This window comes from Mesoplodon bidens (assembly GCF_964165515.1).
Source record: "Mesoplodon bidens genome assembly, chromosome: 7".
Lineage (NCBI taxonomy): Eukaryota > Metazoa > Chordata > Mammalia > Artiodactyla > Ziphiidae > Mesoplodon > Mesoplodon bidens.
In genome coordinates, this window is record NC_138164.1 from 29,985,488 (window position 1) to 30,011,368 (window position 25,881).

The following is a 25,881-nucleotide window of genomic DNA, read 5'->3' on the forward strand; positions in this document are numbered from 1 at the left end:
AAAAAATTAAAAACCATATGATCATCTCAATAGATGTAGAAAAAGCATTTGACAAAATCAAACACAACTGCATGATAAAAACATTCAGCAAACTAGGAATAGAAGGAAATTTTTCAATTGAATAGAAGGCATCTATGAAAACCCACAGCTGATATCATACTCAGTGGTGAATGATTGGATACTTTCCCCCTAATATCAGGAACAAGACAAAAATTTCCATTCTCACCACTTCTATTCAACATTTTACTGGAGGTTCTAGTGGGGCAATTAAGCAAGAATGAATGATATAAAAAATTAATGATAGAAAAGATTGAAAAGAAAGTAAAATTATCTTTATTTGTATGTCATATAATCTTTTACATAGAAAAGCCTAAATAATCCTCAAAAGAAAAAAAACTGTTATAACTAATAAATGAGTTCATCAAGTTTGCAGAGTATGTGTTCAATATGAAAAAAATCTATTGTATTTCTATACACTTCAATGAACAATGCAAAAATAAAATTAAGAAAACAATTCCACTTACAATAGCATCAAGAAGAAAAACATACTGAGAAATAAATTTTAACAGAACAAGTAGAAAACTTGTAATATGAAAACTACAAAACATTGTTGGAAGAAATTAAACGAGATCTAAGTGGAAAGATATCTTATGTTCATGGGTCAGGCTTCATGTTTTTAAGATGGCAGTTTCTCCCCAAATTGATCTGCAGACGCAACACAATCCCTATCAGAATATCACTGGTTTCTTCAGGGAAACTGACAAGCTGATCTTAAAATCTATATAGAAACTCATAAGACCCAGAATAGCCAAAATATTTTGAAAAAGAAGAACAAAGTTGGAGAGCTCAAACTTCTCAATGTCAAAACTTACTAGACAGCAATAGTAATCATGACAATGTGATACTAACATGAGAATAGACATATAGGTAAATGGAATAAAATTGACAGTCCAGAAATAAACCCATATATCTATGCTTGGTTGATTTTTTACAAGGAAGCTAAGGCCATTCAATAGGGAAAGAATAAAATTAAGTAAAGCAAAATTAAAGGAGTAAACAGGAATTCCAGTTTGTACGTATGTAATTTGAAATGCTAGTGAGACAGATGAATGGATATGTCTGGAAGGCAGTTGGAAATACAGGTCTTGAATTCAGAGAATTCAGGCTGGAGATATAAATTTGCATTTCATCATACAGTAAGATAGTAATTGAGACCATCAATACATTTCAACATTGTCATTAACTCTTTGTTCCAGAATTTTCTCAGTCACTTTCCTCATGGGGACCTGGTTCCTGACCCTTATCTAGGATGGTACATGGCAGCTTCTTACTCTTCTCCCTTCTCTTCATTCCTGACCATTCTCCCCCCTGCCCTCTCTAGTGAGATCACAAAGGTCCCTTCCTCCGTGAAAGCCATGTGATTCCTGGCTAGAAGTGGATTATTAACTTCAAAGGGGATTCCACTAGAAATTCCACTAGATTTCACTAGAAAGGTCTCCTTGAAGAAACTTCCTGAAACATATACCATAAATACTTATCAATAAATTCCTCTTTTTGCCATCCTTTCTCACATTTTCTTTAAGCATCTTTTAGCAGACTGAACTCCCTATTCAGTACTTCAAAGAAGGCAGAATGGCGTTAAGTTTTGCCACTGACATAAGTTAGAAATCATCACAATGAAAACACCAGAAATTCCTAACAAATCTAAGGTCTGAGCATACAGTTAAACAATATGCAAGTACTTTACCAATATAGTCCCCAAATTCTTAGATTACAAAGGTAGAGAGTAAGATAATATATATGAAAAACCACATCAGATATCTATGGCAATATCACTAGTAAAGTGTCACTGTCAGTAATGATTTAGTTAATATCTATACCCATTGATCAATATTAAATGATGAAACAAATACCCTTAAAGGAAATAAACATAGTTACTGGTCACTCATTTTTAGTTGGTATTTAGGTTTCACAAAAAAGACCTCAGTAATGAGAAAACATATGCAATGATTTTAGCAGGTTTCTAGTATATTCAATAAATATTTTCTTAGTACTCAAATATTGATGGTTTATTATGTGTTAGGAATCACACTATTTTCTCATATTCTCTCATTTTCCCATCTGCCTTCTCAACAATCTTGAGAAGTAGGTACTACTATCTCGATTTCATAGTTGAAAATATTGCATCTAAGAGATTAAGTGATTAGATCAAGGTCACACAACTAAAAATAGTCCATCTGAGGCTATATTTTATGCCCTCTGAATCCAAATACAGAGATCCGTCCCATCTACCATACGTTGTCCCCTTTTATTCTCTTCACCATTGATTTATTTATTTACTGTCAATTAAAATACCCATGCCCATAATTCTCATCCTGTCATATAATTTTATTTTCTTTTACCCTCAGCCAAATCCTCAACATACTAGTAGACCTCCTAACCCCTTTTCTGCTGAGGTCTCTGGACTACCTCCAACATTCTCTAGACCTCCTTTCTCCTCTTCTCAACCTTGCCTACTATTGCATGTTATCCTAATGAAGTGTGTTTAAAAAATTAGGTAAAGACTAAACTCTTTGGTGACTTAGGATCCCAGACCAAATGGCAACATTCACTAAACGTCATACTAGCCAGTCAGTTATTGGTTCTTGGGGCCAAAATAAACCATGAAGTCATAGCTTGGGCCAGACCTTGATTTTGACATGTACCAGGCACGTGCGTGTGTGTGCGTGTGTGTGTGTGTGTGTGTGTGTGATTTCTCTCATCCTCATGACTACTGTATTGCAGATAAGGAAAGCAGGGCTCAGAGCTCAGAACACTTTCCCCTGATCACAGAGCCAGCAGGTAACAGAGTCAGAACTCAAACCCAGAACCATCTGACTATACACTCTTTGCTCTATAACAGAAATCTTCAAATATCTGTCCAAAAACCAAGGGCTAGATCATCACAAAGTTTTCAGCAGTCCACAGAAAAATAAAAATAGCACAATATAATAAACACAGGGGGGTGTGATCTGGGTCAGTATTATTGGCAAGAACCATCTTTTATTCTGAAATTATGTCCTTTCTGCCTTTTTTAGTATTAAAGTTTCTTTTCTTTGTGAAATGATAATGAAAATAGGTGGTAATTTTTATTTTGAGCATTGATGGTAATGTTCTTACTTGGTAAAAATGAAAAGTAGGTAACCCTATGTTAATTATGTAGGCCCATCTACACAGTGACTACGTAAAAGGTCCAAATGAAATATACATGTTATCAGCTAATCTTAAAATGGTGACTTATGTGTCAGACTGATACTTTGAGATAGATTTTATTGAGAGTAATACTCTTTGGAAAGCAGTTATAGGATAAGAGGCAAGAGGGCAGAGAGGGGGTTGGCAGAAAGGGAGAGGGACTATTAAATACATAAGTGGTAGAAGGGATGGAGAAAAAAAATGATTTCATAGTTTTGCCAAAATTTTTGCCTACGTTTTTATAAATGCAATTGAAAATTAAAATTCTCAGCCAGACATTACATCTCTAAAATTTCTTCTGAAATTGTATTTACATATAATATTATTATTACCTCCATTATATATAATATAATATTATTACCTCCATTATCCTCTGAACATATATATATATAAGATTTTAGATGTCACCATCACCCACATTAGCAAACTAAGCAGACAGATAAAAAGAGAAAGATTTCTTTTTCAGATCTTTCTATTGGATTAATAGTCATCATTTTCTCTTTAAAACTTATTCCTGTATTATTTAAACAGTTTTTCTAGTCTCAGAAAAGATCTTTACCCTCTCCTTTCATACTTTCAGATTTCTCAATCCAATTTAAATATAATACAAGCAGATCCCAACTTGTAATAGGTTTCCCTATAGATATTCTTTAGTCACTTGTTTGGAACTGAGAACACATTTTGCCATAAAACAATATAAATGGTGATTAGTTCTCAAAATCACTCATAAATGTTTAATGAACACAAAGGTAAGGCATAGCTCTAATTATGATAGCTCAGCTTCTAATCCTCTATTCAGAGCAGACAAAAGAGGATAAAGACATGAAAGGCATTTCACCATTTTCCCTGAGCAACATTAAGCAAAGAATTCAAAATGTCATGTTCTCTGGCATCCCCCCACCACATTTCCCTCTGTATCTACAGACACCAAATGTCTCTTGGTCACTTCTTTGTTCTTCCTTTTGCATCCCTCTCCCCAAATATTTTAAGCTTTGGAATTATCTTCCTCATTCCCTTCACTCAAAGCATCCATTTTCCCAGTATAACTGCCTCAGGGAATTGAGAGCAGAAAACCTAGTGAACAAAGATTAATATGTAAACAACCTGTACTTTCAGTGTCTGACTCTAGATTTCAGACACTGGAACAAAGTGAACAAAAGAAGTCCTAGCCATGGGAGAGACAATATGCCTGGCTGTTCTTTCTCTCTAGTCTTTCCCTCATTACAGTCCTGATACCTTGCAACCACTCCTTCTAATACCACACAGGTGTCCTGTCTCCACACTTTACTGGCACTTCTGATGACAACAAAATATGGTAAATGGCTTCCATGTTTATTTGTGCTTACAGTAACTCATATAGCTTGGTTTTCCCCTTGGCCTACTTGGAAGATTCTAATAGCTCTCCTGGAAAGGGAGTTTGGACTCCTATTGATACTTCTAGGATTTAGCTTCCACTCCTATCCTCAACACCCCATAAAGCACCTCAGCCCACTAGTCAGTTTCAGCCTGAATACTTCTTTCCCAACGTTTGATCCACTCAGTATCATGAGAGATCTGTCCCCTGGCCTGTGCAGTCATAGTTACAAGAAAGGCACATTTCAGGAGAAGGTGACTGTAATCTGCTGCTGCAGGAAACTCTCAGTGGCCCAGACACAGGAGAAATTGACCTTTGGGTGGGAAAGGAGTGGCGTGTCCACCCTTGGGAATGTCCGCATTGGGAGCTCTATGCTAATGAAGAAGGGACTTTCTCACACTTTAAATGAAATCTTCTTGAAGGGAAAAGAGTCTGCCCTGCCTACATGCTGAACTCATACAAGTCATACTGATTCATACAAGTCACAGTCTTTTCTACAAGGGGTAATTTAGATCACAAAGAGATGTATTAACCAATCTTCAGAGTTATCATTGCTCGGTAGTTGTGGATTCAGAAAAAAAAAACTAATTTACTCTTTGGACAGTTGTATAATCTTTCTAGGAAATGAAACAATTTAATTCAATTAAAACCATTTAAAAGGCAAAGACTCCATTATTCCATATTTTCTCATTTCTTATCTTTATCTATTGAGCACTCACACATTTATTTATTCATTCACTGTGCCTTATTTGTTCAATCCCTCCTCTATGGGTACACAGCAAGAAGCTCATTAATGAAAGCCTCTGTGAAGGGCTTTTAACCATTTGGTAAGCCAAGAAATTCATACATAGAGAACATAAGAGAGATAGAAATTGCAACAGTAAGTAAAGCACTAAAAATATATGCAGAGTTCCCATTGAAAGGCAGTATTTTTTTAATTATAGAAATATGATCCTATAATTCTATACAATATATCTGGCAATTTTTTAAGCAGAATGTTTAGAGCAAATGACTCCCAAACTAGTGTTCCCAGAATCTCTGGAAACTGGGAGAGAAATGGCAGAATGTGTGTGTGTGTGTCTGTGTGTGTGTCTGTGTGTGTGTGTGTTTGTGAAAGACAGAGAGAGAGAGAGATCTAAAGTAAATCATAAATCAGCCCTGGCTAAATATGCCTGACTAGCACAGTGTCTTCTACAATCGATAAATACTTCTTGTTTATATTATTTATGAAATAATATTTCTTCCAGCTATGATGAACGAAAAAGGAAAATGGAAAAAGACTATCCAAAGAATACTGAAGAAGAATTTTCAGGAGTTAATGGTCAAATAGATGCTGCTGTGGAGTTAAATGGTGAGTGTTTCCACTGTAAAGTTTCTTTGTAGAAATTGTAACAAGAAATCTGGTCTCTGCTTTAACATAGAAGAAGATGGATTTCCAAATGGGAGTCCTTGGTTCTTATTTTTTTGTCCCTGAGTCCCTTATAAATTTAGCTAACAAGATTAACCACCAGAAAGAGTATAAAAAGTCTGTCATTATGGTTCTCTCTTTACAAATGGAAAGTTTTAAAAGTATAGCTTCAGCGCATTAGTCAGCTACATCATAAAGGCCATCCAGTCAAAATTACCTTTTTCATCTTTAAAATGCACATACTCTCAACCGTCCCAGGGCCTTTCCCCACTCCATCACCCAACTCCTGAAATTTAACACATAGCTGGGAAAGTTGAATTGAATTGAACTGGGTTCAATAAGTTTAATTGGATCTTTTGAATTGGTCAAAACATTCTTCTTGAGTACATAGCACAGAGCTGGACACCGTTCAGAAATGCAAAGACAGTTTGATATGGTCTCTGCACTTGTGGAATGGTTATTCTCTTTGGGAAATGACCCTCCATCCAACACAGATGAAATTACTAGAAAACAAGACAATCTATAATTTAGTATTGAATTGTGTGGTAGTCTTCACAATAATTGCAAGAGGTGATCTGAGGAAGAAGAGATCAAAACAGGCATCAGGTGCTGTAGATTTCATGGTGGGACTTCAGCTGGGTTTTAAAGAATGGTTAGAGGTTTGACTAGGGAAAGAAAACAGCGGGGGCTGGATTTCCTGGAGGGGAACAGCCTGAGTAGAAGCAAAAAGCACCTCTGGCATGAGCAGAGAGATGAGACATGATCAACATGTTAGGGGTGTCAAGTTCTAGGGCTCAGAGAGAGCTGTGCAGAGGATTAGCTAACTGCCACCTGACACGTTCTCAGTGCCCCTTTGGTGCTACCTCAAGAAAGTTACAACTATAAGACAATCCCATTTATAAATTTGCAAGTAATTTTCAGTAACCATAATTTCAACTTTGTCTCTTTTAGGCTACATTTACTTCTTTTCAGGACCCAAAGCGTACAAGTATGATACAGAGAAGGAAGATGTGGTTAGTGTGCTGAAATCTAGTTCCTGGATTGGTTGCTAAATAGAAGAGTCTAGTCTTTCCTAAGGAATGAAGATGATGGAGAGCAGCTGGTAACCGGATCTTAAGGACTAAATCAGAACTCAGGTTACGTATTCTTCCCATGGCCTTCAATTCTAAGGGTAATTTAGAATTTGTTGAAAATAATTATGCTTCTAAACTGTTTCTTAGTTTTGGATTCAGAATTTTAATCCAAAAGGAAAATTCCTACATGGTCAGTTTTACACAAAATCAGAATCAACATAATGCACGCTTCAGTTAGACACCCATCATTTTTTTCTTACGTAATACACTGAGGCAAATTGATAAGTTTGGTTTTTATTTCCAGGAAGAAGCCTACTTGTGGACTCCCTGACATGTATTATAATTCTTTTAATAGGAAATAGCATTACTATACAAATTATAATAATTCTTTATAAGCAGTGGCTTTTTTGGCCTTAACATTTGTTATGATGAATATAAATATATCTGCCTTTAAACATATCACAGACAACATACTGTATAAGTTTTGTTTCTCATTGTTTTTGTGTTTGTTTGTTTGTTTGACTCTATGTGTGCTCACTGGTCTTTGAAGTAGGTTACAGCGGGCAAACCTACTCAAATGGATTTTCATACTAGGTAAGAGGTGGGCACTTTGCAACAGGAAGACTTTTAACAAAAGCCAATAAAAATGTTGTATAAGGATAGTTCCTCATTTCTCTTTTGTTAATGTTTACTAGCTTCTATCACACTTTGGCAACAAATTCTGTGTACCTATAGAAAACTCAAACCTTGATATAGTATCATGAGTATGCAGACCCAGAAAAAATACTCATAATTCACTCTTTTTCCTTCTTCCTGAAAATAAAATGCCCTCAATGAAACTATCTTTAACCCATCTAAGTGGGTCTCTTCTGAACAGCTTTCCATTTAGGGAAGTTTGTCTTTTGTTTTAGTTTTTCTCACTTCAAGCTAAACCATTTTTTTCGTACCTAGTCATTAGTACAGATAAAATACAGCTGTCTGTCATTCTTATTTTTTTTAATCTTACATTTTAGTAGTTCTACTATAAAACATTGATAAAGGAAATTGAAGATGATTCAAAGAAAGAGAAAGATATCCCATGTTCTTAGATTGGAAAAATTAATATTGTTAAAATGGGCATACTATCCAAAGCAATCTACAGATATAACACTATCCCTATCAAATTGCCCATGACATTTTTCACAGAACTAGAACAAATAATCCTAAAATTTATATGGAACCATAAAAGACACAGAATTGCCAAAGCAATCCTGAGGAAAAAGAACAAAGTTGGAGACATAACCCTTCCAAACTTCAGAAAATACTACAAAGCTACAGGAATCATGGTATTGGCACAAAATAGATGTATGGTTCAATGGAACAGAAAAGAGAGCCCAGAAATAAACCCACACACCTACAGTCAATTAATCTTTGACAAAGGAGGCAAAAATATACAATGGAGAAAAGACAGTCTCTTCAGCAAGTGGTGTTGGGAAAGCTGGACAGCCACACGTAAATCAATGAAGTTAGAACATTCCCTCACACCCTACACAGAAATAAACTCAAAATGGCTTCAAGATTTAAATATAAGACATGACACCATAAAACTCATAGGAGAGAACATAGGCAAAATATTCTCTGACATAAATCATAGCAACGTTTTCTTAAGTCAGTCTCCCAAAGCAATAGAAGTAAAAGCAAAAATAAACAAATCATATTTAATCAAACTTATAACTTTTGCACACCAAAGGAAACCATAAACAAAACAAAAAGACAACATACAGACTGGGAGAAAATATTTGCAAACGATGAGACTGACAAGGGCTTAATTTCTGAAATATACAAACAGCTCATACATCTCAATAACAAAAAACAAACAACCCAATCAAAAAATGGGCAGAAGGGCTTCCCTGGTGGTGCAGTGGTTGAGAGTCCGCCTGCCGATGCAGGGGACACGGGTTCGTGCCCCGGTCCAGGAAGATCCCACATGCCGCTGAGCGGCTAGGTCCGTGAGCCATGGCCGCTGAGCCTGCGCGTCCGGAGCCTGTGCTCCGCAACGGGAGAGGCCACAACAGTGAGAGGCCCGTGTACCGCAAAAAAAAAAAAAAAAATGGGCAGAAGACATGAATAGACATTTCTCCAAAGAAGACATATAGATGGCCAAAAGGAACATGAAAAATGCTCAACTTCGTTAATTATTAGAGAAATGCAAATCAAAACTACAATGAGGTATCACTCACACCGGTCAGAATGGCCATCATTAAAATGTCTACAAATAATGAATGCTGGAGAGGGTGTGGAAAAAAGGGAAACCTCCCACATTGTTGGTGGGAATGTAAATTGGTGCATCCACTATGGAATACAGTATGGAGGTTCCTCAAAAAACTAAACAGAAAAACTAAATAGAGTTGCCATATGATCCAGCAATCCCACTCCTGGGTATATATCTGGAAAAAACTCTAATTTGAAAAGATACATGCACCCCAATGATCATAGCAGCACTATTCGCAATAGCCAAGACATGGAAGCAACGTAAATGTCCATCAACATAAAAATGGATAAAGAAGATGTGGTATATATATACAATGGAATACTACTCAACCATAAAAAGAATGAAATCATGTCATTTGCAGCAGTATGGAATGACCTAGAGATTATCATACTAAGTGAAGTAAGTCAGAAAGAGAAAGACAAATACCATATGATGTCACTTATACATGGAATCTAAAATAATGATACTAATGAACTTATTTACAAAACAGAAACAGACTCACAGACATAGAAAACAAACTTATAGTTACCAAAGGGGAAAGGGAGGGGAGGGATAAGTTAGGAGTTTGGGATTAGCGTATACAAACAATTATATATAAAATAGAAAACAACAAGAACCTACTGTATAGCACAGCAAACTAAATTCAATATCTTGTAATAAACCATGACAGAAAAGAATCTGAAAAAGAACATATATATATATATATGTATACATATAACTGAACCACTTTGCTGTTCACCAGAAACTAACACAACATTGTAAATCAACTATATTTCAATTTAAATAAACTTTCAGAACTTCTACAATTAGATGATAAAATACATTTAACAAATTTCATAGACGAACATCTACAATGTTCAACAGATATTAGCTATAATTATTACCATCATTTATTAAATTTGTTTCATACACTCACGAAAAAGACAATATTAAGAAGGGACTGGGGACTTCCCTAGTGGCACAGTGGTTAAGAGTCCGCCTGCCAATACAGGGGACACGGGTTCGAGCCCTGGTCTGGGAAGATCCCACATGCCGCAGAGCAACTAAGCCCGTGCCCCACAGCTACTGAGCCTGCGCTCCAGAGCCAGCAAGCCACAACTACTGAGCTCACATGCCACAACTACTGAAGCCCACGTGCCTAGAGCCTGTGCTCCACAGCAAGAGAAGCCACCGCCGTGAGAAGCCACACACCACAACAAAGAGCAGCCCCAGCTCACAGCAACTAGAGAAAACCCACGCACTGCAATGAAGACCCAACGCAGCCAAAAATAATAATAATAATAAAATAAATAAAGTATAAGAAGTAGAAAAATATTTTTTAAAAAATAAAATGTTGAAAAAAAAGAAGGATGGGGCAGTTACTCAAGGTTACTCTAAACTTTCCATTTGGTTCTGTTACTGAAAGTGGCTATTTACAGCCAACCAGATGTTGAATCTTTGACTGTTGAAGACAAAATCTGCTATCCCTGCTTTCCAATGTCAACTGACTCTACAGAGTAAGAAAAGTCACTTTTGCAAAAACAGTCAGCTGAGGAAAACTTCTTAGTATCAATAAGCAAGGAGGGAACACAGTCTGGCATCTCGTCAAAACACTAAACATAGAGTTACCACATAACCCAGCAATTGCACTCCTATATACCTGTGATAAATCAAAACATATGTCCACACAAAAAAGTGCACACGAAGGTTCACAGCAGCATTATTCATAACAGCCAACAAGTAGAAACATGGCCATTAAATGAGGAATGGATTTTTTTAAACCTGGTAAATCCACATATTAGAACATTATTTGGCAATTTAGAAAAGGACTAATACATGCTACAACATGAATGAAATGTGAAAACATTATACTAAGTGAAAGAAGTCAAACACAAAAGGCCACATATTGTATGATTGTATTTATATGAGATGTTCAGAATAGGAAAAGCCATAGACGCAGAAAGCTGATTACTGCTTGTCATCAGCTGGAGGGAGGGGGCAGCTGTGACTATTAATGGGTATGACACGCTAAAGGTGATGGTGGCTAAAGGTGATGGATGACACTCTAAAGGTGATCTGTGAATAACTGAAAGCCATTAAATTGTACACCTTAAGTGGAGGAATTGTATGGTATGTGAATTATATCTCAATAAACCTATTATTTGTTTGAAGTAATAAGCAAGGAGATCAAGGTGGTGCAATTATCTGTGCAGACCGTGCAATCTGGTCGGCTGTGACAGGGACCCCATAGCAATGAAACATCAGCCTGAAGGCATCTGGTGCCGAGCACAACCAGCCAGATGTCCTCCTTATGTCCAGGGCTAGCCGAGGGGCATGTCCACTGTAAACACTTCACTAAATAAATGAACGTTACTGGATGCAAAAAGCATGTGCTCTGAGGCCTGACTGAATTCAAACCCCAGATCTGCTATTTTTAGCCTTGTGAGGTTGGTCGAGTTCCCTAATTTCTGTCTCAGTTTCCTCCTTTGTAAAATTACAGTAAGAATAGTTCTTACCTCCTAGGGATATTTAGAGGCTTAAATATATGAGTCAAAATATGTAGAACTCTAGATAGTCCCTGGTACCTTATAAGGGCTCTATAATTGTTGTTTCTGAAGCAATTAGAATTAATTTGGTTTTGAGATGCTTTGGAGAATTTGTGTATATCCCTTGAGATAGCTGAGCTATAGTACCACAAGGATTGATAGCCAGTGACCTGAAATTTTTCTTTTCCAAATTCCAAATTTAAATCAACAATCAAATAATATACTGACTGTGGTTAACCTCCATTCCCCGAAAGTAATTCTTACAAATCCTTATTCCTTTGTTGAGTAAGAGAACTGGCTTCCAGATATAGTTGTATGTATTTTGGAAAGATATAGTCTCTCTAAAGTACAAGAAATAGTGATTTTGTTTGTGTCAGAACTCAGTCAGAGCATTTATATGCTCATCTGAAAGAGGAATTTTGTGCAGAAGTAATTTATAACATATGCTCCTCACTTGTTTTCAGAATAACAGTGCAAAAATATTCAGTTAAATAACAGTTTTGAACAAAGTGTGGTTTGACTGCTTCTTTTGAGATCAAGAGGAAGCAGAACAGAGTTTGCTTTCTGATGATCTCTGTGTATTGTCCTGTTAACCTCAATGATAACTATTTGGAAAGTACCAGAAAGGCTACTGAAGGACAAATGTATTCACCTAGGTGAGGAGCTTCCCTAACAGCTCAGCCTTAAATTTTCTGTGGCCAGACCAAGCTCTATTCCAGTTAGCCTGGTGTGAAATGGCAGACCCACCTTTCTAGGTCCTCTGTTCTTTTTCAAATGTTTCTTTGGAAACATCTTGGACTTCCATTTCACATGGTTGATCACAAATGAACTACCGTTTTTATTTGGAATTCTGTGTGATATGTTTAAAACATATCATAGGGTCTTCAAGTGCTTTCATTTATATGTACAATGATATTAAAGGGTTTTGTGAACATTTATAGCCAAATTACCCAGCAAAGTAGCATTTGAGAGGAAATGCATAATGTTTGTCAACAGGTTGGAGTTTTAGACTCCCATAATGGATCACAGAAAAGTCTAGGCCAAAAGATTTTCTGTGTCTCTCTCCTACAGGCCTGAGTAGGCCTAAACAGCATCTTCGGATCATCTTCCATCTGCTGACCCTGTCTTTGGTCTCATTCCCATCCCCAAGTGGCTTGTCAACACGGCAAGACCAAAAGGCATCCTATTATACTCAAAATGCCATAATCTCTGCCTTGGTTTCACCACTTAGACTCTTGGAATCGAAATAGAGCAGAGTTGGGAAGCCTGCTGGTAAATAAGTTAGAGTAGGAAATTAGTCCAAAAGAGGATGCTTCTAATGCATATATCCTCATGTTAATCTCTTCTCCATTAATCTTAATCCAACACACTTTCCTTTCATTCAATATATCATTTTAAATGGTTGGGGATAATATTAAACCTTTGTTGCACAATGCAGCGTGTTGTTCCTACAAGAGTAGAGGGAGAGATCAGAAAAGATAAGGATAGAAGGATGAAAAAACTGTTACAAAAGACCAGTTGAGAAATGTAACATTCAAATCCATTTTAGCTCCTCTGCAGTGGGGGAAAAAAAGCAAGTCTGTGTAAATAGTTAGCAATTTGTTTATTCTTGGAAAAGCCCAGTCCTGTAATGCAGTGTAAATAATGTGAGCTTTTGAGGTTGGTTGTTCACAGCCGCCTCGGTAGAGGATGGGATGTCAAAAGTCCTATTAGAGCACATTCCACATGAATCGCAGGCTGCCCAACAATTGTAGTGTGTCACTTTACTAAACTTTAGGCATATTTGCATGTATGAACTGACAATTTCTGGAAGTTAATAAATTTTTGACCATTTATTTTGAAAGACTTCACCCCTTCCCTAAAACAGTTTTATCTCCACAAATAATTCAGCCTTTTTTGAAGGCCCTAGCTATCCCACTATCACCCTCAGTACTCATTCTTAATGCATGAAAAAAAATATTTATTAAGTGTTTACTTTATGTGGGCCCCAGTCTAGGCTCAGCTGCTTTCAAGTGTAAACTTCTGCCCTCAAGGAGCTTACATTCTAATGGGAGAAACATTCAATATTCAAATGAATAAATAAATCTAGATGCAATGAAAGACATTAAAAATGATGTGAAAAATAAATAAAGCAGGGAAGGGGATAAAGGGGGTTGGAGTGCCATTTTATAAAAGCATGTGTAGGGAAAGGATATGCTGAGTCAGGGAAATTTATGCAAAGATGTGAAGTGAGGGAAGGAAGGAGACATGGTGTCTCTGGGTTTCAGGTAGAGGAAGCAGTAAGTGCAAGGCCTTGAGCTAGGAAGGGGTCGGGCACATTTGAGGCACAGCAGAAAGGCTAGTATGGCTGGAGGCAGTGAGGGAGAAGAAAAGTAGAAGGAGGTGAGGTCCAAGAGAAAGCCAGACAAACTACCCAGAACCTGCAGGCCACCTGTGGAGATCGACTTCACTCTGATGACATGAGAAGGGTTTGAGCAGGTGAATAACATGATCTCAGCTAGGTTTTAAAGGATCAGTCTGGCTGCCGGGTGGCAAAGAGATTGTAAAAGCTTATGAGTGGGTGCAGGGACACCAGACAGTGGCATTTGCCAAGGGAGAGACGATGACAGTGCTGACCAAGGAAGGAGCAATGAAGATGCTAAGAATGGTCAGATCGAGGAAATTCTTCCAGGTAAAGCCAACAGGATTTGTTCCTGAAGTGCCTGTGGGATTTTAGGGAAAAAAAGTGGGCGGGCGGGGGGAGTCAAGAATGACTCCAAAGTTTTCGGCCTAAGCAAGTGGGAGAAAGGTGGTGAAATGAGGAAGATTAGAGGAAGAATGGGTTTATGAGGGCTGGAAATCAAGAGGGAAATTTTGACTTTGCTGGGTTTGAGTTGCCTATTACACATCCAAGAGAAGATGTCCGATTAGGTAGTAGATATAAAAGCTTGAGTTCAAGGAAGAATTTGGAGCTAGAAATTTGGGAGTCATAGATAGCCCTTATATTGTTATCTACAACGTTTTGAGCCCCCTTCCCCCATAGGAAACTCAGGGAAAATTGATTATAAAAGAATAAGGAAGCAGATAAAAAGATCTCAAGTTTTTTAATCACCATCCAGTGCTCAGTCTACTAATCCATTCTTCTTCCCCTCTTCAAGAACATGGTTTAATTTTCAACAAGAGTTTTCGAGGTTTTGAGGGGTTTTCTCCCTTGATATTTGCATTTCTTGGTACAAAAATCAAAGAATAAATCACAAAAGAAAATACAAAATCTTAAGGATTGCTCTTCTGGAAGAAAGTTGTTGGTAGCCTAGGACTTTCTTTAAAAGGTTAAAAAAGAAGTTTCAAGATTTTTTTTAAAAATCCATTTTATTCTTATAGTGAAAACACTTCTATTTTTAATCTTACCAAGCCTTACAGAGAAAGTGACTAGCAAGTTCTCCACGACATTCTTCTGTCTTTGCCTGAAAGCCAGAGTCACTATGTCTTTACCTCAGTCAAGGTCTTCCCCAGTACCCAAGTCAATCTTCAAAACAAACATTATGCCTGGAACCTCAGTCCAGCCATTAGTGGCGCTCATATCAGAAGGGCCAATCTTGCTCTCCAGTGGGCCAGTATACCAAGGGTTAGGATGAATCCCAGAGGTGTACACCTTCTTCTGACTAACCCAGTGTGTGCAAACAGGCCCTTGCCTCAGTGTTTGTTCCCAGTACACAGATTCATAACCCTACTTTGGCTGAACCCCCTGATCCCTTGGCTGGTGTCCTAGAATTATATTTAGTACCATAGTTTTTCAAGCATCATTACACACCTAATCCGCTTTGAGACTTGCAGTAATCCTGAGAGGTATTATTACTTCCATGGTCACAAAGGTAAGGCTAGAAATGTACATGAATGTGTACAGAGAGTAAAATCAATGCTAACTAATTGCCAAGCAAGTAGCACGAACCACACATGCTACAGAAACCCAAATAAGGAAAAGGTGGCAAGAAAGAAGGAAAGAGGAGGGGCTTCCCAGGTGGCGCAGTGGTTGAGAGTCCGCCTGCCGATGCAGGGGACGCGGGTTCGTGCCACAATGAGAGAGGATCCCACGTCCCGCGGAGCAGCTGGGCCCCGTGAGCCATGGCCGCTGAGCCTGCACGTCCGGAGGCTGTGCTCCGCAACGTGAGGGGCCACAGTGGTGAGAGGCCCGCATACCGAAAAAAAAAAAAAAAAGGAAAGGAGTCTCAGATTTTCCTTTCTACAAGTGAACCTGAAGTTCAATTTTGTTATTTTCATAATATTAATACTCTAAAGTGGTTAGGTTTAAATGCCAGGACTTCCACGTCCCATAAACACAACTATATAATCAATCTCCTTCTCTGTATCGCTCTCTCCTTCCCTCTCTCCCCCTACTCTCACTCTTTGCTCATTACAGGCCAGTCACAAAAATATGTGAATAAGTTTCAGCCAGATCAAATTTAGTTTGAAAGCCTGAAACCTAAATAGGTTGCATGCATATGAACAGAAATTTCACTGTATCTGAAGCAGGCTTCAAACTACTACAGAAAGTAAAGGCTGTTCCAGAAAGTATATCACATGAAAAACTCTAGCAATCTAATTCTGCGGTCTTTCAATATTTCTCTATGTGGTCTTGGTGGTGCTGTGTGCAGGGATCATGCACAGTACCCTGCTTTTGCTCCCAACACCTCAGAAGTGGCAGTTGGGTTTTGGCCTTTTTGTATCTTATTGTTCATAATTTGCAAGCAATTATTTTTAGTCCCTTATAGGTTTCTTTGTATTCTGTTGCTGGAGGAGATATTTTCCCAGGTGCAAGCACTCCAGTAAAGGTCCCAGTTCCCAGGTTCCAGCCTATCTCACAGATGAAGCGGCTTTTTTTTTTTCAGCATGTGAACTTTCTTTTGAACATCTTTCTCTCCTCAGATGCCTCACTTATTTGCTCTGTGAGTTCATATTTTCATGGATTATCAGTGTCTCTAGCTGGGGGAGGGATAAGGGACTTCATCTTAGTTTGTGCCTTCTTGCCTAGTTTAGGGGCCAGGAAGAAATTGAAGCACCTCAGGACAGGAAGCTTGGTGTTGGAAGTCTGGACTCAACCACTCTCATATCTCAACCTGATCAGTGGATCCTCCCCTCAGGGACACCTCAGAAATTCAACATCAGGTTCTGAGAATTTCTGAGGGCTGCTGCTATTTCTTTAATTTTCTAGTGTCTAGTCTGGGGAGGAGTGAGAGAAGTTATTTTTCAGGAACTGGTCAGGCTGACTATATATCCTGTTACTGACTTCTCATCATTGCTGGCATTCAGCCTCAATTCCATATTAATTTATTCAAACATATTTATTGAGCATCTACTTGACTCTTGGATTATGTCAGCAAACGAAACAAAAGCCCTTGCCCTCATGGAGCTTCCCATGTGCCTGAGAAAGACAGGCAATAAACAGTAGACATAATAAGTGATTAAATTATATAGTATGTTAGAAGATGATAAGTTCTATGGGAAAAATACTTGTAAGGCAGTGTCAGGCAATTGGGAATCAGGGGTTAAGGTGTAATTCTTAACTTGAAGTGCTCTAAGTCAGGGAAGGACTCACTGAGAAAGTACAAACTAACTAGTATGTCCATGAGAAAACAAACTCATTTCTTATTTTAAAATAAAATAAAGTGTATACTTGTATTATACTTCACACTAATAAATCAGAGAAAAGACTTAACTTTTTTCATAAAACTAAGATTATTAAACCATTCTGATTTGCCAGAGACTTACCATTATTATGTGAACTTAAATTCTTAAGATGTTTCTGAGTTAATAGTATCTGTAAAAAAGAATTAAAAAAACACATTTACTATATTAAAACTACTTTTCTCATTTTCTGTGAATTTGGGACATATTAAGATTATGTAAGGATCCCAGTGCCAGATCCAGCCTCCTAGAGCAGAGGTCCCCAACCCTTAGGAGCCAGGCCAGACAGCAGGAGGTGAGCAGCGGGCAAGTGAGCGGAGCTTCATCTGCCGCTCCCCATCGCTCACATCACCACCTGAACCATCGCTTGCATTACCTCCTGAACCACTCCCCCACTGTCCGTGGAAAAACTGTCTTCCGGTCCCTGGTGCCAAAAAGGTTAGGGACCGCTGTCTTAGAGGAACCATGTCCTGCAGCTTTGGGTGCCACCTGTTGTGCCAGGCGGATGCCACTGCACAAGAGGAGACGCCGTTTGAATTCTCCGTGAATGTTTGGAGGAGGAATGCCAGAGTTACCAGCTGAAAACTATCCAAACAAAAGATATATGTAGGCTGGGGACCCTGAATCACCTCCCCCAGGATGGACTTTCTGGTTCTCTTCTTGTCCTACCCGGCTTTGGTGCTGATTGGTGTTGTTACAATCTGCATCTGCTCAAAAACCCATTGCCTGAAAGGCCTGGTCAGAGGAGGAACACAGATTCTTTTCCCTGTATGATTCCAGAATGCCTTGGACAGCCATACTAAGATTGCTTCATTACCACTTTCATACATGGAACCACACCTTTGTTATCCTGCATCTTATCTTGCAAGGGATAGTTTATACCAAATACACCTGGGAAATATTTTGCCTTTGTCAAGAGCTGGAGTTCTCCTTGTATTACCTTTTTCTGCCTTATCTGCTGCTGGTTGTAAACCTGTTTTGTTTGTTTGTTTTTGCCCTAAGTTGTGTAACCAACCCTGGGTACCATAACAAAAGCAAACGAATTACTGTTTCTTCAAGTTTATGAATTTGATTAAGTGATGTTCCCAAAGAATGTGAAGTGCTCCACGTGTGATTTAAGGAAACCAGCGTGATCCAAGCACTGCAGCATGTATAACTGGTGTGTACATCAGTTTGACCATCACTGTGTGTGGGTGAACAACTGCATTGGGGCCTGGAACACCAGGTACTTCCTCTTCTTCCTCTTGATGGTGACAGCCTAAGCTGCCACCACGGCTGTGGAGAGCACTGTTTCTGGTCCAGCTGGTGGTGTCAGACTTGTACCTGGAGACTTACGTTGATGACCTTGGACACTTGCAGGTTGTTGACACTGTCTTTCTTATTCAGCACCTGTTCCTGACCTTCCCAAGGACTGTCTTCCTGTTGGGGTTTGTTGTGGTGCTGAGCTTCCTCCTGGGGAGCTACCTGTGCTTTTGTCTGTACTTAGCCGCCACAAGTGGTAGAGAGGTGACCAAGCCTGGTGCCAACATTGCTCCTAGATGGCCCGGCCCCCATCAGCAGAGCCCAAGGTTTACCAGAACATTCACTTCCATGGGCTTTGGAGTAACCTTCAAGAGATCTCTCTACCTACTGCTGCACATTATGAAAGAAAGAAGAAATAAGGATGGGAAGAGTGTGAACTTATGGCTTCAGTCTCACACCTCAGCCCAGTCAAGGGTAAACACAGAAATACAAAGACAAACTGGCCTAGATCTTAAAGAGTTATCCTCTTTCCCAGGGGGTACAAAATTCTGAATTGATGTGAGCTCACGAAAATATAGATGAACAGAAAATCAAACAAAAAAGACTAACCAATCAGTTTCTCTGTTGTTTCTCACACAACAGAGAATTCATCGCCATCATCCAGAAACATCATCAAATGGTTATGCTATAAAACCAAATTTCCAGTCACTGATGCAACCACTTGGGAATATATTGTTGACTATGGGAAAGTTAGAAAAAAAAAATCAGTAGAGAAGAAAAACTAGAGAAACAGAGTAAGCAAAGCTAAAATTCTATTGTTACTTGGAATTCACTCTGGAGGCCAAGAAAGGATGTGTCCAGGTTATATAACCATTAGTGAACTTCTCCAGAAATGCGGTTTACTTGATACTTTGCCAAGACAGCCCACTTGGGCTTCTCAGTATAACCTCCAAAACTGCCAAACTATAATTTTCTAAAAGGTAAAATTATGACTCTCAAATATAAAATAAACATATGTCAAAGAATTTGTTTATTCAATTAATTAATGAGTGTACTAGTAAGAGATTTTGGGGAATATATACGTGCAAATAGGAACACTGAAGCGATTTTACTAATAAATGCAAAACTGGTTAAAATTCTATAGGTCAATTAAATATAAATTTTACACTTAAAAGTTTTACCTCTATGAGACAATATGCCATTGCATTCCTTTTTTTAATTTTTTTAATTGAAGTATGGCTGACATATAATATTATATTAGTTTCAGGTGTATAACATAGTGATTTGACATTTATATACACTACAAATTGATCACCATGATAAGTCTAGTAACCATCTGTCACCATACAAAGTTATTAAAATATTATTGGTTATAATTCATATGCTGTACCTTGTATCCCCTTGACATTTATTTTCTATCTGGAAGTTTTGTACCTCTTAATCCCCTGCACCTATTTGGTCCAAAGCCCCTCCCCCTCCTCTCTGGCAACCACCAGTTTATTCTCTGTTTCTATGAGCTCCTTCTTCATTTGTTTTTTGTTTTTTGTTTTTTTGGGTTTTTTTGCGGTAAGCGGGCCTCTCACTGTTGTGGCCTCTCCCGTTGCGGAGCACAGGCTCTGGACGCGCAGGCTCAGCGGCCATGGCTCACGGGCCTAGCCGCTCCGCGGCATGTGGGATCTTTCTGGACCGGGGCACGAACCCGTGTCCCCTGCATCAGCAGGCGGACTCTCAACCACTGCACCACCAGGGAAGCCCCTCTTCATTTGTTTTGCTTTTTAGAGTCTTGGCATTTCTATGGACAAGACTGTTTGCATTACTGTGCACTGGAAAAAATTAGATTGTTATCGGTTTTCTACAACTTAGTTTCTATCCCTAAACAGCTATAAAATAGATTAGTCAACCAGCCAGTGAAATAATCAAATACAACCAAATAATCCCTGGAGGATCAGCTAGACAACATTAAGGACCACTCCACTGAAAGAACACTTAGTGCTCTCTTTTTTCTCCATTTTCAAGTCTCATAATTGATCTTTAAATTTAAAATAAATAATGAAAAAATGTTTCCAACATCAATTTATTAAGGCCTATAAAATTAATTCTCTTTTTTTTTTCACACCACAACCCCCCACCCCCCACCACCTTTCCCCCTTGGTGTCCATAAGTTTGTTCTCTACATCTGTGTCTCTATTTCTGAACAGCAAACCAGTTCATCTGTACCATTTTTCTAGGATCCACATATATGTGTTAATATATGATACTTGTTTTTTATCTTTCTGACTTATTTCACTCTGTATGACAATTTCTAGATCCATCCATGTCTCAACAAAGGACTCAATTTCGTCCCTTTTATGGCTGAGTAATATTCCACTGTATATATGTACCACACCTTCTTTATTCATTCATCTGTCATTGGGCATTTAGGTTGCTTCCATGACCTGGCTATTGTAAATAGTGCTGCAATGAACATTGAGGTCCATGTGTCATTTTGAATTATGGTTTTCTCTGGGTACGTGCCCAATAGTGGGAATGCTGGGTCATATGGTAATTCTATTTTTAGTTTTTTAAAGAACCTCCATACTGTTCTCCATAGTGGCTATATCAATTTACATTCCCACCAACAGTGCAAGAGGGTTCCCTTTTCTCCACACCCTCCCAGCATTTGTTGTTTGTAGATTTCTGATGATGCCCATTCTAACTGGTGTGAGGTGATATCTCACTGTAGTTTTGATTTGTATTTCACTAATAATTAGTGATGTTGAGCAGCTTTTCATATGCTTCTTGGCCATGTCTAAGTCTTCTTTGGAGAAATGTCTATTTATGTCTTCTGCACGTTTTTGGATTCGGTTGTTTGTTTCTTTGATACTGAGCTGCATGACCTGTTTATATATTTTGGAGATTAATCCTTTGTCCATTGATTCATTTGCAAATATTTTCTCCCATTCTGAGGGTTGTCTTTCATCTTGTTTACAGTTTCCTTTGCTGTGCAAAAGCTTTTAAGCTTCATTAGGTCCCATGTGTATGTTTTTGGTTTTATTTCCATTTTCTAGGAAGCGGGTCAAAAGGATCTTGCTGCAATTTATGTCATACAGTGTCCTGCCTATGTTTTCCTCTAAGAGTTTTATAGCGTCTGGACTTGCATTTAGGTCTTTAATCCATTTTGAGTTTATTTTTGTGTATGCTGTTAGGGAGTGTTCTAATTTCATTCTTTTACATGTAGCTGTCCAGTTTTCGCAGCATCACTTATTGAAGAGGCTGTCTTTTCTCCATTGTATATTCTTGCCTATTTTATCAAAGATAAGGTGAACATATGTGCTTGGCTTTATCTCTGGGCTATCTATCCTGTTCCACTAATCTATATTTCTGTTTCTGTGTCAGCACCATACTGTCCTGATTACTGTAGCTTTGTAGTATAGTCTGAAGTCCAGGAGCCTGATTCCTCCAGCTCCATTTTTCTTTCTCAAGATTACTTTGGCCATTGGGGTCTTTTGTGTTTCCATACAAACTGTGAAAATTTTTGTTCTAGTTCTGTAAAAAATGTCATTGGTAATTTGATAGGGATTGCATTGAATCTGTAGATTGCTTTGGGTAGTACAGTCATTTTCACAATATTGATTCTTCCAGTCCAAGAACATGGTATATCTCTCAATCTGTTGGTATCATCTTTAATTTCTTTCATCAGTGTCTTATAGTTTTCTGCATAAAGGTTTTTTGCCTCCCTAGGTAGGTTTCTTCCTACGTATTTTATTCTTTGTGTAGCAATGGTAGATGGGACTGTTTCCCTAATTTCTCTTTCAGATTTTTCATCCTTAAAGTATAGGAATGCAAGAGGTTTCTGTGCATTAATTTTGTATCCTGCAACTTTACCAAATTCATTGATTAGCTCTAGTAATTTTCTGGTGGCATCTTTAGGATTCTTTATGTATAGTATCATGTCATCTACAAACAGTGACAGTTTTACTTCTTCTTTTCCAATTTGAATTTCCTTTATTTTTTTTTTTTCTTCTCTGATTGCTGTGGCTAGGGCTTCCAAAACTGTGTTGAATAATAGTGGCTAGAGTGGACATCCTTGCCTTGTTCCTAATCTTAGAGGAAATGGTTTCAGTTTTCCACCATTGAGAATGGTGTTTGCTGTGGGTTGGTCATATATGGCCTTTATTATGTTGAGGTAGGTTCCCTCTATGCCCACTTTCTGGAGAGTTTTTATCATAAATGGGTGTTGAATTTTGTCAAAACCTTTTTCTGCATCAATTAAGATGATCATATGGTTTTTATTTTTAATTTTTTAATATGGTGTATCACATTGATTGATATGCATGTATTGAAGAATCCTTGCACCCCTGGGATAAATCCCACTTGATCGTGGTGTATGATCCTTTTAATGTGTTGTTGGATTCTGATTGCTAGTGTTTTGTTGAGGATTTTCGCATCTATATTCATCAGTGATATTGGTCTGTAATTTTTTTTTTGGTAGTATCTTTGGTTTTGGTATGAGGGTGATGGTGGTCTCATAGAATGAGTTTGGGAATGTTCCTTCCTCTGCAATTTTTTGGAAGAGTTTGCAAAGGATGGGTGTTAGCTCTTCTCTAAATATTTGATAGAATTCATCTGAGAAGCCATCTGGTCCTGGACTTTTGTTTGTTGGAAGAGTTTTAATCACAGTTTCAGTTTCACTACTTGTGATTGGTCTGTTCTTATATTCTATTTCTTCCTGGTTTAGTCTTGGAAGGTTATACCTTTCTAAGAATTAGTCCATTTCTTCCAGGTTGTCCATTCTATTGGCATAGAATTGCTTGTAGTAGTCTCTAAGGATGCTTTGTATTTCTGCGGTGTCTGTTGTAACTTCTCCTTTTTCATGTCTAATTTTATTGTTTTGAGTCCTCTCTTTTTCTTGATGATTCTGGTTAATGGTTTATCAATTTTGTTTATCATCTTCTCAAAGAACCAGCTTTTAGTTTTACTGATTTTGCTATTGTTTTCTTTATTTCTATTTCACTTATTTCTGCTCTGATCTTTATGATTTGTTTCCTTCTACTAACTTTGGGTTTTGTTTGTTCTTCTTTCTCTAGTTCCTTTAGGTGTAAGGTTAGATTGTTTGAGATTTTTCTTGTTTCTTGAGATAGGCTTGTATTGCTATAAGCTTCCCTCTTAGAACTGCATTTGCTGCATCCCGTAGGTTTTGGATCATTGTGTTTTCATTGTCATTTGTCTCTAGGTATTTTTTGATTTCCTCTTTGATTTCTTCAGTGATCTCTTGGTTATTTAGTAACGTATTGTTTAGCCTCCATGTGTTTGTGTGTTTTACGTTTCTTTCCCCTGTAACTGATTTCTAATCTCATAGCGATGTGGTCAGAAAAGATGCTTGATATGATTTCAATTTTCTTCAATTTACTGAGGCTTGCTTTGTGACCCAGGATGTGATCTATCCTGGAGAATGTTCCATGTGCCCTTGAGAAGAAAGTGTAATCTGCTGTTTTGGGATGTAACGTCCTATAAATATCAATTAAATCTATCTGGTTGATGGTGTCATTTAAAGCTTGTGTTTCCTTATTAATTTTCTGTTTGGATGATCTGTCCATTGGTGTAAGTGAGGTGTTAAAATAACCCACTATTATTGTGTTACTGTCGATTTCCTCTTTTATAGCTGTTAGCAGTTGCCTTACGTATTGAGGTGCTCCTATGTTGGGTGCATATATATTTATAATTGTTATATCTTCTTCTTGGAATGATCCCTTGATCATTATGTAGTGTCCTTCTTTATCTCTTGTAACATTCTTTATTTTAAAGTCTATTTTATCTGATATGAGTATTGCTACTCCAGCTTTCTTTTGATTTCATTTGTATGAAGTATGTCTTTCCTACCCCTCACTTTCAGTCGTATGTGTCCCTAGGTCTGAATTGGATCTCTTTTAGACAACATATATATGGGTCTTTTTTTTGTATCCATTCAGCGAGCCTGTATCTTTTGGTTGGAGCATTTAATCCATTTACATTTAAGGTAATTACCGATATGTATGTTCCTATTGTCATTTTCTTAATTGTTTTGGGTTTGTTTTGGTAGGTCCTTTTCTTCTCTTGTGTTTCCCACTTAGAGAAGTTCCTTTAGGATTTGTTGTAGAGCTGGTTTGGTGGTGCTGAATTCCCTTAGCTTTTGCTTGTCTCTAAAGATTTTGTTTTCTCCATCAAATCTGAATGAGATCCTTGTCGGGTAGAGTCATCTTGGTTGTAGGTTCTTCCCTTTCATCACTTTAAATATATCATGTCACTCCCTTCTGGCTTGTAGAGTTTCTGCTGAGAAATCAGCTGTTAACCTTATGGGAGTTCCCTTGTATGTTATTTGGCATTTTTCCCTTGTTGCTTTCAATAATTTTTCTTTGTCTTTAATTTTTGTCAGTTTGATTACCATATGTCTCGGTGTGTTTCTCCTTGGCTTTATCCTGCCTGGGACTCTGCACTTCCTGGACTAGGATGGTTATTTCCTTTTCCATGTTAGGGGATTTTTCAACTATAATCTCTTTAAATATTTTCTCAAGTCCTTTCTCTGCCTCTTCTCCTTCTGGGACCCCTATAATGCGAATGTTCTTGTGTTTAATGTTGTCCCAGAGGTCTCTTAGGGTGTCCTCATTTCTTTTCATTCTTTTTTCTTTATTCTGTTCCATGGCAGTGAAGTCCACCATTCTGTCTTCCAGGTCACTTATTTGTTCTTCTGCCTCAGTTATTCTGGTTTTGATTCCTTCTAGTGTATTTTTCATTTCAGTTATTGTATTGTTCATTTTTGTTTGTTTGTGTTTGTTCTTTAATTCTTGTAGGTCTTTGTTAAACATTTCTTGCATCTTCTCAATCTTTGCCTCCATTCTTTTTCCGAGGTCCTGGATCACCTTCACTATCATTTTTCTGAATTCTTTTTCTGGAAGGTTGCCTATCTCCACTTCATTTTGTTGTTTTTCTTGGGTTTTATCTTATTCCTTCATCTGGTACATAGCCCTCTGCCTTTTCATCTTGTCTATCTTTCTGTGAATGTTGTTTTTGTTTCACAGGCTGTAGGAACGTAGTTCTTCTTGCTTCTGCTGTCTGCCCTCTGGTGGATGAGGCTATCTCTAATTAATTCTTTTCTCAGCTGGATTTTGAGCCTGCAGTCT

At 37.9% G+C, this 25,881-nt stretch overlaps 1 protein-coding gene, 1 long non-coding RNA gene and 1 pseudogene across 4 annotated transcripts in view; 2 read left to right on the plus strand and 1 right to left on the minus strand.

Annotated features, from left to right (window-relative positions):
• Positions 1-7,045, plus strand: part of MMP20 (matrix metallopeptidase 20) — a gene marked incomplete at both ends in the record, with an annotated part of 47,019 nt that extends 39,974 nt beyond the window's left edge. Inside the window, 2 exons of the mRNA XM_081238900.1 lie at positions 5,833-5,936; positions 6,945-7,045. Of these exons, the coding sequence (XP_081095026.1) occupies positions 5,833-5,936; positions 6,945-7,045 (205 nt within the window). The remainder of the gene's footprint in view (positions 1-5,832; positions 5,937-6,944) is intronic.
• The window catches only part of LOC308619776, a 279,938-nt gene that overhangs the window by 167,291 nt on the left and 86,766 nt on the right, over positions 1-25,881 (minus strand). For both annotated transcript variants that reach the window (XR_014016225.1, XR_014016226.1), the window contains exon 6: positions 17,588-17,636. This is a non-coding gene — a long non-coding RNA (uncharacterized lncRNA). The remainder of the gene's footprint in view (positions 1-17,587; positions 17,637-25,881) is intronic.
• Positions 18,053-19,164, plus strand: LOC308620000 (palmitoyltransferase ZDHHC4-like; annotated as a pseudogene). Its single transcript has one exon. The product of its transcript is annotated as a palmitoyltransferase ZDHHC4-like (transcript).